General features: G+C 43.7%; 1 protein-coding gene across 1 annotated transcript in view; it reads left to right on the top strand.

The window, feature by feature from the left end:
- Positions 1–207: 207 nt before the first annotated feature.
- cntn3a.2 (contactin 3a, tandem duplicate 2) overlaps positions 208–13,068 on the top strand; it is a 63,704-nt gene continuing 50,843 nt past the window's right edge. Inside the window, exon 1 of the mRNA XM_084427331.1 lies at positions 208–329. Coding sequence (XP_084283457.1) covers positions 241–329 — 89 coding nt within the window. The 5' untranslated portion in view covers positions 208–240. The remainder of the gene's footprint in view (positions 330–13,068) is intronic.

The raw sequence follows: 13,068 nt of genomic DNA, 5'->3' as shown, positions 1-13,068 counted from the left end.
ATGTTTACATCTTTTGAAGGAATAAACCTACATATAATTGTCTCTCCTTATTAAAGGAACCGGTATTGTGCTGTTTATTTTTGGGTGAACTATTCCATTAAGATGAGATAGGAAAAGGTATATTAACATGAAAAAACTGATACACTTCAGCTCAAACTGTGCATTAAGATAAAAATTGTATTCTGTTGTTTGCTCTCAGAGTGTCTGGATTATAAGTCTTTTAATGGCCCGAAATGGCGAATGGAGCCCAGTGATCTGACAGTGGGTTCACTGGAGGAAGAGGCGACGCTGACCTGTGACGCAAAAGGCATTCCTACCCCTCAGTACAGGTATGGGACTTTGCATTTTCTGCTTTTGTTTTTCGCACTCTTTAACTCTGTTCCTTTGCTTTCTAATGCCTTCATAAGGGCTTACAAATAGTGTTTGTTTTGATTCCACACTCTAATAAACATAAAACTACATGTTCAAATATAGTGTGAATGTGAAATGTCCAATTTTATTTGTTGGTTTATGGTTTGTAAGGGATAATATTTTTGTAGTTGACTTCTATAATCTTTTATAATCTCCATGTCCGCCATCTTGGGTAGATTTTTTAAACTGCTCTCTCTCATCGCATTATTAGCTTTTCTATGAAGAAATAACAAGGATGCTGCTTTAGACTTTGGCCAAATTAAAGTATCTGGAAGGGAAAAGAAATGCTGCCTACCATTTGGAATGGTCTTTGCATCCACAGTAGATCATGCCTATAACGCCTTAATGCTGCCTACGTAGGCAGCTCACTTAGTTTTGGAACATTTTTCTTCCTCTCAGTAATTTAAATGATTCTGCAACACCAATCATGCATGATGTTATGTTTATTCATGCAGCACAGTATGATATTATTAGAATTTAATGACGTAGTTGTACAGAATTCAAAACGTCCACTCCCTCGCAACGGTGAGAGTTGCCCGTGACAACAAAATGATCTTTCGGTTTGGTTTGTCTCAACAGTCCATTCATTTTTGCTGTATGTTCAGATTAGATATATGCTGGGGAGCGGTGTGTCACTTTTTGACATCTGCATTATCAGATGGCAATGGTTGGTCAGGAGTGTTCCTGTAATTTAATGGATTATGGATTTCACATCTCGAGGCTGTACCTCATAGTGTCATCCTGGGGCTCCATCTCAACAGAAGAGCCATAAAACTGCAATATTTACACCGGCTTCACGCTGGCAGGACTCGGTGAATGCATTGACACATGAACATCAATTAAACATGTGGCACATGTTGCGTGCCGTGCATCATTCAATTTATACCAAGCTAGATCTCTCGAATGCAATGTGTACATCTTTTATTTAAAAGTGTATTTTGAATACTTGCTTGAAACATGCTTCCTGTTTGCAATCTGTTTCTGAAAAGAGCTGATCAAAAAAACGAATTCTCTAATTTATAATGGCCTGACTGAGATTTTGAGGTTGCCAGGTCGCTGTGCTGTTGGTCGCTCGTAGGCTTTCCTGTCTCTTCCTAATTCTAACCAGACAAGATGGGATAATATTCCAGCAACAAGCTATTTTTTTGCACACAGCAGAGGCAACACTGCTACAAGATGTAACAAAATCAATCACGAAATCTCAGCCAATCAGAAGAGTGTGTGTGAGCCAATCACAACTCGCCTATGTTCCTCGACAGTTTCGGCATCCCTCAGGGATACGGGGGTAGTACTCTGGGTTCGGGCCAAATTCCAAGCTCGTAGCCCTCTCCTCGGACAGCACGACAATGATTTGATCTGATTATTTGTAGGTGTGAACTCGTGAAATATTATACAAAACGCATTCAGTACATGAGTTGTCAACCACGAAGTCGCATAAATAGAAAGCATTTCAAAAACAGGCCAACTCGGCTGATTAGGATTGAAAACTCTGACGTAATTATGAAGAAGTGTCTTTTTTATAATATTTTGCGGCATCATGTCCTGTCTAGTTAGGACATGGTGTTAATGTTGCTGGTCGTCTGCGTAACTTTTGAAAATCTCACAAATTAGATGTATTGTTGGTGCAGAAAGATGTAATTCTATTTTCTCCATGAATCAGTTCGCTTACTGCTAAAATACTTGCATAACAAGTAACTCAAATGAACAACTCTAGTGAGTCTTTGTAGTCCGATTCTCATACCAATGAATATTTGAATCAGTTATTTTAAGGCCAATTCAGACTGAACCTACAGATGCCAACAGACACTTTGTCAAGTTTTGTCGGATTCTGTTGCCGTTGGTCGGCGCTTGTTTTTGCCGATTGAACATGTTGAGTCGGTGTTTGTCGGGTCGTTGATGTACTGTAATCTGATGATTGTCTGCATTGGTAGGTGTCTGTTGGTGCGGTGTGAATTGGCCTTTAGTGAATCAAATGCAGAAAGCGATTCCGATTCCCAAACTAATGATCCTACTGATTCAGTTCATTTTAGTGAATCAAACACATGTAGGTTCACTTAAATCAGTGAAGTTACTGACTGGTTGTTCATTTGACAATACGTACAGTAGAGAAATGTATTTGTATTTTATATGAATTATTAATCAATGTTACCACATTTTTTGTTTGTTTAGTATTGTGGTGGCCAATTATTGGATTGCACCTCTAAAACAACTTTGAAGAGTCATTAAAGGTCTGTGTAAACACATTTTTGGAAGAATTTTATATTATTTACTTTTTGTATATTCAATTGTTTTACTTTTGAATAATTCAGTCACTCATGTCGCCGGAAAGCAACAACGTCAGGTCTTTTTGTCACTGCAGAGTGCTTTATTTGGCATTCAGTGGCTGTAAGAGTATCCAAAATCACCCAGAAAGATATCTTAAAGACACAAATCTTTGATCACCATCCAAATTGGCTGCTGTGCCCACCTCTGTTATAGTGCTCTTTGTAGGCCTGTGCGTTCCTCACTTTCTTCTAATCATCTTTTTGCTCTTTCTCTCACTGAGCCGAGCATCACGCAGAGCGGTGTCTTAACCTGCACACCTCTCTTGATGTGCAAATAGGGCTGTAGCGCTTCTGCTCTGGCTCCTTCCTGCTATTGAGCATAGAAGTTGTCAGCTCTCTAGAATAAATTGCCCTGCTACAACTATGAGGTTCATAAAAACTGAAGGTAGATGCACTTTTAAATTACTCTTCCACTATCTCACCGGCCAGTGCTTGAACAGTGCAGCACTTGCTCCCCTAACTGTCAAAATATCGTTTTTACCACCCAAGTTTCCTGACACCTTGGCAAAAAATATTGGCAAAGCAACTCCAAAGAACAAAGATTTGACAAACTTTATCAAATCCCAGTGCTTACTGGCAGCATGCGATATCAACTGCAAAAGACTTGATTTAATCCGTGTAAATTCTTCAATGAACTGTGATTGAAGACAAAAAATATCTTTTTGAAGCGAGTCAGTCTGCGGAGTTTAAATGAAGCGGGTGCTAAAAAGATTTGTGCGAACGACAAAGTAATTGCTTGAAAGAACACATTAAACCCTGAGTTCAAAATATCCCGTCTTTCAAATTTATATTAGAAATCCCAAACTCCTGTCCTGCTGAGGCTTGCATGAGAAATGAGTTTCCGTAGTAGTATCCATCCTTCCTCAGGGAAAAGAAATACTGCTAAATGCCACAGTAAAGACCAAATAATTGATTCAACTTCAAGCATTAAGAACAAAAATCTATTAGGTGAATGCTAGGGTTTAGTGATATAGCTTACTAAATATATTTACGTGCTTGGAAAATATTCAGTAGGCTATATATTTGGATTAGAGGAGCCATGATTTCAACCAAAAAGATTAGGTGTCATTTACAGGAACATTTTGCAATTTGTCCTTCCACTTATTGAAATAGCTTGCAGCAATAATGTTTCTAATAAAGAGGAAGCATTTTCAGTTGTTGAGCAGAATTTTTGATTAGTGCGTGTGATAATGATGGGCGATTGTTTGCTGGAATATTTTGCTGGGTGCTCCTTGTGGTTCACTTGTGGTAAAGTGTTTCTTTACATGATTTTTTTTTTGTGGCCGCCATTATATTCAGTGAAACCGGAAAACTAAACGCAAACAAAAGTTCGGATTTATATTATGAAGAATGTCGTAACCAAACAGTTGATGGACCCCATTGACTTCCATAGTATTTCAGTGAACTATTCCTTTAAGTATATCTCACCTCTGTCAGGGCCACTATCGTCAAATACGATTGACAATTAGCATATAGTTTGGATTGGCGGTATGGTTCTGTTCTGCAGTCTAGCATGGAGAAGAGCAGGGAGAGCAGCAATAACAGAAGTAGGGAAACAGAACAGAACCAACATGAATGTATTGCACATATAATTAATTCAAGATTTTGAAGTAAAACATGATTCGAGAATTTATTCTGATTCAAGGGCACTCAGAAGGCCAAATCCTGACTGACGAGTCAGTCGAGGGTAATCAGCTCCTGAGAAACGCGATAGCTGTTGATAATACTGAAGGAGCTTATATATATATAAACACAGTGTTAGGCGTCGTATTCCTATAGGTGGACGTGGATCAGCTGAGAGTCAGCTGATGCGAGCTCGACTAATGTGACCTGCCAGAACTGACTCTACGCTTGATTTAAAAGATTGAGTACAAGTATATGCCAAATAGTAAAAGCCAAGTATATTTAGGTGTAATATTAAGTATTAAGTATATTTATGAGAAGTACATATAAAGTAGACTGAAAGTATACTTCATTTTTAGTTTAAAAGAAGGATACTAATAGCATACCTGAATAAACTCCTTTTTTGTAAGGGTACTATATAGGGATTTCCTTGAATTGTGTATATTCATACTGTGAATATTTTGGGTCATTGGGCAAGTTTTGTTGCATACCTGGCAACCCTGAACTGCATAATAATTGTTGGGGAGACTTATAAGGACTGTATTTTATACTATTGCTGGAACTACTTTAGTGTGGTAATCACTCTCGGGTGTCGGTCAGAACACATGAACCAGACCAAGATCTGAATGAATGGTGTTTAATAAACTGTTGCAGTAGACATGGGCATACAGTCTTCCATTATGCATTTAGATGAGTGTATGTGTGGTTCTAAATGGAAACAAATAACATATGAATAACAGCATATGAATTAACTATCCATACATTCAATACTAAAACAGTAACCGATGCAATTACCATTAACAGTCAGATACATACGAACCGCCGCTAGGTGGTGTCACGTGTACAGAAACGTGAGTAGCAATAAAACATGTAACAGATTATATTGAAAATAACTACTTAAAGGATTCAAAGTATAAAACGATATAATCCACAATATAGATTAATAATATCTGCACTGAATGCATAACGTAAATATACATGAAGAGTAATGACAATAAACGAGGTGATTAGTACCATAACTCTAGCATCGCGTCAGTCAGACATTAGTGATAAATATCAAAATATAACACACAAACACGATTATCTTAATCACTAAATAGCAGATGAAGACAAAAACACTTACTATTCAGCAGTGATGCACACAATATTATCTAAACACTCTCCAAACGGAGAATAATCTCAGCCGCGTCGTCCTGTCACACATCTGCTTCAGAATCGTCCGTGAATCTGCGCAGAAGCAGAGCGGTACTCATTGCGTGCGCTCAAGGGTGCGTTAGACCACATCAATATGCGTCAGAGGTGCGCATACACGACTATACAGTCATCTGCGTGACCTTTCTTACAGCCGCCCCCAAATGTGTGCAGCACATTTGTTTCTGAATAGGTGATCAGTCCAGTATCCGGGAGCAGGCATAAGGGCTTAGTTATCATCTTCATCTGGAACCTCTGGTAGAACTATCAATCTGGCTACAGGTCTAGTGTAAGTTCTGTTGTTTATCCTTACATCCACTGTCCTTATGTGTCCATCTGCACTTGGGTAAACTTTGGTGACAAGACCAACCGGCCAACATGCTCTGGGCAGTTGAGGGTCCATCATCAGTACCACTGATCCTAGGGTCATTTCCGTAGGGTTGGCATTCCATTTCTGGCGGGTTTGCAGGTTCGGGAGATAGTTCTTAATGAAACGAGACCAAAACTGGTCAGCCAGAATTTGGGAATGTCTCCAGCGGCGTCTGCTCAGAAGCTCAGATTTAGGATAGACAACTTGAGGCAGGGACCCGTCCCGCCGCCCCATCAGCAGAACATTGGGCGTCACCGGATCAAGGTCCTTAGGGTTGGAGGACACATATCCCAATGGTTTAGCATTCAACATGCCTTCCACTTCCAGGAGAACAGTATGTAGCACTTCCTCTGTAACAGCTTGACTACCTACCACTCGGTACAGTGCAGTTTTCACTGAGCGGATTTCCCTCTCCCACGCTCCGCCGAAGTGGGGTGCACCAGGTGGGTTAAAGTGAAACTTTATCTTGTGTTTGGCAAGCTGGAGTCTGAGTTCTGGGGATAATTCTGCAAGGGCCTCCCGCATCTCTCTTTCTCCTCCACGGAAGTTTGTTCCCTGGTCAGAGAACAACTCGGCTGGTGTCCCTCGCCTGGCGATGAACCTCCTCAAGGCCATCAAGAAGGAGTCAGTATCCAGATTGGTAAGGATCTCTAGATGTACACACCTTGTTGTAAGGCACTTGAAGATAATTCCCCACCTCTTCTCAGTTCTCCTACCCACCTTCACTATAAAGGGCCCAAAGCAGTCCATGCCTGTCGAGTAGAATGCTGGCTTATACAGGCGTAGGCGTGCTACAGGTAGGTCTGACATCTTAGGAACTTGAGGGCTTGCTTTCCATCTACGACACTCTGTGCAAGCATGTTGATACCGTCAAACTGCCTCTCGACCTCGTAAGATCCAAAACTTACGACGGATCTCTGCAAACACTCTCTCAGGGCCAGGGTGGCAAAGCCGGGTATCATAGTCTTGAATCAGAAGCTTAGTGGTAGGATGGCAATGATCCAAGATGATAGGATGCATAGCAGCCAGGTCTAAGTCTTCAGATTGGCGCAATCTGCCCCCGACCTTAATGAGACCATCTGTTTCATCCAGTTCTGGAGACAGGGAAAGTAAACGGCTACTTCGTTGGACTGGTTTCCTATTTCGCAGGAGTCTGAATTCCTCTGCAAAGCTATCCAGTTGTGCCCCTCTCAGGATAAGAATCTCAGCTGTACGGTAGTTGTCAGCATTAGGGTTCCCACTCTGACCTGCCGCCCCGTGAAGCGTCTGCACTGTGGCCTCTAAAAGTTCCTTCCAAGTGGTGTACTGATGCACATTGGGTATGTGCTGCTCTTCATCAGGTATTGTCGCGACTCCACAGAATACAGACTTGCGAATTTCTGAATGGCACTCCTCAACTACTGTTGCTGGCAGGGTTGGCCATTTATCTGAGCTTTGGAGGAGAAATGGTGGTCCATGGCTCCAACGGTTAGGCTTAACCAGCTCCTCTAGCTTCTTACCTCTAGTGAGATCATCCGCAGGATTATTCACAGAGTCAACATATCGCCATGAATGTCGATCGGTGAGCTCCTGTATTTCCGTCACTCGGGTGCCAACAAATACCTTAAACCGGCACGACTCAGATTGTAACCAGGATAAGACCGTAGTTGAATTGGTCCAGAGAGTAATCTGGTTTATTGGCAGGGTAAGTTCTTGCTCCATCAACCTACTGAGTTGGGCTCCTGTGAGGGCAGCACAAAGCTCCAATCTGGGCATTGAATGCAGTCGTTTAGGTGCAATCCTTGAACGGGCCACAACAAAGGAGAGATGAGGCTGATTTTGACTGTCTACTGTCCTCAGGTAAGCGACAGCTCCATATGCTTGCTCCGAAGCATCGCAAAACACATGTATCTCATGAGTAATGTTTCTCTCATCCATGGCAGGAGGTACATATGCTCGGGGAAAGGAGATTCTTGGCAGGACTTGTAACTCTCCCTCCCAGTCTCTCCAAGCTTGCAGCAAATCATGGGGCAGTAGGGGATCGTCCCAGTCCCTATGTTTGTCCCAAAGCTGTCTCACTAGTATTTTGGCACGAGTGGTATACGGCAGAATAAACCCGAGGGGGTCATACTGACTGGCTAAAACCTTGTAGATGTTCCGCATGGTAGGAGCATCATAATTTACTGGTCGATGTTTGTACCTCAGTGTATCTGTGGAACAATGCCAGCTGAGACCCAGAGCGGATTCAGGATTATCTGTTCGGTCATGAGCAAACCAAAGTTCTAGACTGTCTGATCGGGCTTCTTTAGGTAGATGGCTGATGACCTCTGGCTTATTGCTGGCCCATTGGCGGAGTTCAAATCTACCAGAGGCTAGAAGCTCCCTTAGCTTATCTACCAGTGTTCGGGCTTGGTCAGGGGAGGAGAGGCTTTGGAGACAATTATCGACGTAGAAGCATCTCTCAATAGAAAACCTCACATCATCCTCTGGCTGACTATGATTGATAACGTGTTGCTGCATGGCATAGGTGGCACAGCACGGGCTACACGTGGTACCGAAGGGCAGGACTTGCCACTCAAACACTGATGGACTTCGGTCTACTTCCATGTCACGCCAGACAAATCTCAGAAGGGAACGATCTTCAGGGAGCAGGCGGACCTGGTGGAACATGGCTTTCACATCACCACTTATGGCTACGGTGTGTTCCCGGAACCGCAACAGCACTCCTAAAAGTGAAGGCCCTAAGGTGGGACCAGGTAACAGCCACTCATTTAGGTTCAGACCTCGGTACTGATAAGAACAATTGAACACAATTCGGTTCTTATTGTTGTGGGTCACCATGTGATGTGGGATATACCATGATTCCCCTGACTGTGTCAATTCATGGGAACTCAACTTCTTGACAGTTCCTGCCTGGGTGAGTTTCTGAATTTCAGCGTTGTACGCCTTGGCTCGATCTGGGTGTTTAGCGAGGCACCGTTCAGTGTTCCGGAGGCTGGGGATTACCATTTCCTTTGAGGCTTGGAACTGCGGCATATCTTTACGCCTAAGAAGAGGGGTGGCATAACGTAAGACTCCGTCCACCTCAACTCGGGTAGTCTTCGATTCAAGCATGTTAACAGCATATTGGTCTTGTCGAGACCTGGTGACCTCCTTCTCGTTCCTGAAGGGAAGTACGTCAACTTGCCACAGTTTCTCGACATTCCTGAAGAGCTCTGCCATTTGGGGAATGGTGGAGGTCAACAAGCACTGCTGTGGGTGAATGGACTGCTCGACAAGTCTAGTGGGACCCTGCAATGTCCATCCTAAACGTGTCTTAAGAGCTGCAGGTCCTCCAGGGGGTCCTAACCTTACTGGTTTGATTGGTGTAATTAAGTGAGGGTGGTCAGCTCCAATGAGCAGCAAGGGCTGCACCTGCTCGAATGACTGTATTGGAAGGCCAACAAGGTGCTTGTACTTCTTCTGCAATTTGTCCATGGGGTAAGAGTGAAGTGCAAGACCCAGTTGTTCTGCGGTGAAGGCACCAGTGATGAGGAAGCTGTGCTGAGGCTTTTCGGCAGGTGAAATACGGAATGACACCATGGACCCGTGAAGGATTTGAATGTCATGACGTATAGTCCGCAAAGCAAGGTCTTCTGGCTCCCCTCGGAGGCCCAGGTGGCGTGCTGCAGCCGGTAGGAGCATAGTCCGTTCTGAGCCATCGTCCAGGATGGCATATGTGCTCAGGGTGTGCTTGCCATGGTGGAGTAATACTTTAATAACCTTTAATAGCACACGACTGCCATCTACTGGTCTGTCCACATACAGCACGTCCGAAGGTGTATTCACCAGACAGCTCTCCTCTTTGGTTGTCTTGATCACAGTCTTAGGTGTCATGGAATTAACTTCGTGCAGTACTGGTAAGTGTTTACCTTGACAAATGCTGCAGGGTTTCCGCAGGTTGCACTGCGCAGCTTGGTGGTTTCTAGCGCATCGCCAGCACCTTTTATTTGTACGGATCCACTCTGATAATTGGTTCTTTGTCAGTTTTACAACCTCTGTGCATTGGCTCAAGAAGTGATCTGAGTTGTTACAGAATGGGCAGTAAGACTTAATTCTGTTTTTGGCAGGGATATTCGCAGGCATTGGTGAAATTTCTCTCTCCGTCGCCTCTCTGGCTCCATGCAAGACGGTGGTGGTCCACTTCTTCTGGCGATGTTCCTGTCTAGGCCCTTGTCTCTCCTTGGGGATCTTCACCTGCGACGAACCATCATATTCCTGACACCAGGACTCATATTGCAGCCACTCAGAAAGGTCAGTCAGGGTATAGGTTATTCCTGGATGATGGACCTTGCTGCGCCGGAATTCAGCTCTCATCTCTGGCGGTAACTTACTCAACAGGCGAGCTACATGAGATCCACACCGTAGTTCTATTTCTCCTTGGGAGCCAAGGGATTTAAGCATACCCACGAGTGCCTGGATCTGTAGGGCGAACTTCTCGAAGGCAGCTTGATCACCGCGTCGAATATCAGGCGAGTCCATAACACTGGCTATTTTGTTCAATGCCATCTGATGGGGTTGGCCGAACTTCTGGTTAAGAGCAGCCATGGTATTGCTGTAAGGTGTGGGGGAGTTCAGATACGAATCTGCTATCAGCCTTGCCTCTTCCAGCTTCAAGTGATCCACTAGGATTTGGTATTTAAACAGCTCTGTCCCATCTGGGGGTAGTAAATTCTCCAAAGCTATCTTCAATCTAGCAAACTCGCTGGGGTCTCTGTGACTGAAATGGGGGATTGTTGGCATTGGACCTCGGTATGTCGGCTCAGAGAGTGGGACAGTCTGGTGCCGAAGATCAAGTGGGTTCCTTGGCTGAGCCCTCCTCTGCAGGTACGGCTGGGAGATTGCTGCATGCTCACCTTGAAGGTTACTCTCGTACTGCTCTGACTCATAAGCTGGACCGGCTCTAAGAGGTGGCTGAGGATGAAGGCTTTGTCGTTGACTTGAACGGCCCAGATGCATTCTACTTGTCGGAGGATCTGAAGGTCTGGAATCTATGACAGGAAGACTCGCTGATGGAACTGCAAGAGGTCTACTTGGATGGCTGGCAGCTTGCTTTAATACTTGCAGTTCACTCATCATCTTCTCCAGAATGCCCATGATGGGAGCATCGCCAACAGACCGTGGCTCCTCTGGCTCTGGCCAGGGGGGAGGGTCAGGCCAGTCTACTTCGTCGCATTCGCTGACTTCATCCCTGTCGAGCTCTGCACAAGGAGGAGGCACATATCTGTGGTCTAGGGGGGAGGTAGGGAATTGAGCAGGCATAAGTGGGTCCGATGTACTGGAATGAGAGTGTGTTATAGCTAGTTGAGGGGTCTGCTGAAGACTGCGCACCGTCTCGGCGAGTAACTTCAGCTCCGATCTAGTCTGTCGGATTTCTGCCAAGGTGGCACTAAACTGCTCTTCACTGCTATGTAAAGGGTCTGCTTGGGAGGCTGGAGACAGATTTTGCAGTGTCGTAGACCAGACACGTGGAGCTGATTCTCTACTCCTTTCAGGATGTGCTCTTTTTGGGTACTGTTCAGCTAGCTGACTCTCAGGACCAGGTCTGTAAGTACGCTGTCTCAATTCAGCATATGGGTCTTCTTTTGTATAGCCAGCATCCCTCAGTGTCTGATGGTCGCTGAAAGGAGAGGGTGTCATCTTGGCGGCTCCCTCCTCATACGAATATAACTCCTCTTCTTGCCCATGCCTACTGATTCTTAATTCAGATGGATGTCGTGGTGGCAGCGCGTACCCCATCTCATACTCGTCATAATGGCGTGGCGGATAAGTCTGACGCTTAGGTCTGGTTGAAAATCTATCATCCATCTTCTAGAGAGAAATTACTACAAATCCGGCTCGAAGGACCATTTGTTGGGGAGACTTATAAGGACTGTATTTTATACTATTGCTGGAACTACTTTAGTGTGGTAATCACTCTCGGGTGTCGGTCAGAACACATGAACCAGACCAAGATCTGAATGAATGGTGTTTAATAAACTGTTGCAGTAGACATGGGCATACAGTCTTCCATTATGCATTTAGATGAGTGTATGTGTGGTTCTAAATGGAAACAAATAACATATGAATAACAGCATATGAATTAACTATCCATACATTCAATACTAAAACAGTAACCGATGCAATTACCATTAACAGTCAGATACATACGAACCGCCGCTAGGTGGTGTCACGTGTACAGAAACGTGAGTAGCAATAAAACATGTAACAGATTATATTGAAAATAACTACTTAAAGGATTCAAAGTATAAAACGATATAATCCACAATATAGATTAATAATATCTGCACTGAATGCATAACGTAAATATACATGAAGAGTAATGACAATAAACGAGGTGATTAGTACCATAACTCTAGCATCGCGTCAGTCAGACATTAGTGATAAATATCAAAATATAACACACAAACACGATTATCTTAATCACTAAATAGCAGATGAAGACAAAAACACTTACTATTCAGCAGTGACGCACACAATATTATCTAAACACTCTCCAAACGGAGAATAATCTCAGCCGCGTCGTCCTGTCACACATCTGCTTCAGAATCGTCCGTGAATCTGCGCAGAAGCAGAGCGGTACTCATTGCGTGCGCTCAAGGGTGCGTTAGAGCACATCAATATGCGTCAGAGGTGCGCATACACGACTATACAGTCATCTGCGTGACCTTTCTTACAATAATAAACATAAAGATGTACTGTAACTAATATAGGATACATTATAAATACTTCCGTGAAGTATATCACTAATTTCTGAGTGAAATACATTTTTGAATCTGAGTTTTGAAATGATTTACTAAAATGGATAATCTGACCTGTAACAATGTTTTTTTCGGTTACACTTTATTATAGCGTCATTGTTACACATGTTACATGTAGTTACTATAGTAATAACTATTAATTATGCATAATTACATGCAGCTAACCCCTTAACCAAACCAAACCCTATTCCTCACCCTATAGTAAGTACATGCAGTTACTATAGGCACCTTATTTGACACCTTATTTTAAGGTGTCACCAATGGCATTGTGGCAGTGTCATTGGTGTCATTGTTACAATAGCCGCGTTTCCACTGTCGGGCCAGCGCCGGGCCGTGCTAGTGCGTGCCAGGGCCAGTCGCGTTTCCACTG

Source organism: Rutilus rutilus, assembly GCF_951802725.1.
Source record: "Rutilus rutilus genome assembly, chromosome: 13".
Taxonomy (NCBI): domain Eukaryota; kingdom Metazoa; phylum Chordata; class Actinopteri; order Cypriniformes; family Leuciscidae; genus Rutilus; species Rutilus rutilus.
The sequence above is the reverse complement of the archived record's forward strand: the minus strand, read 5'-3'. Positions and strand labels throughout refer to the sequence as shown.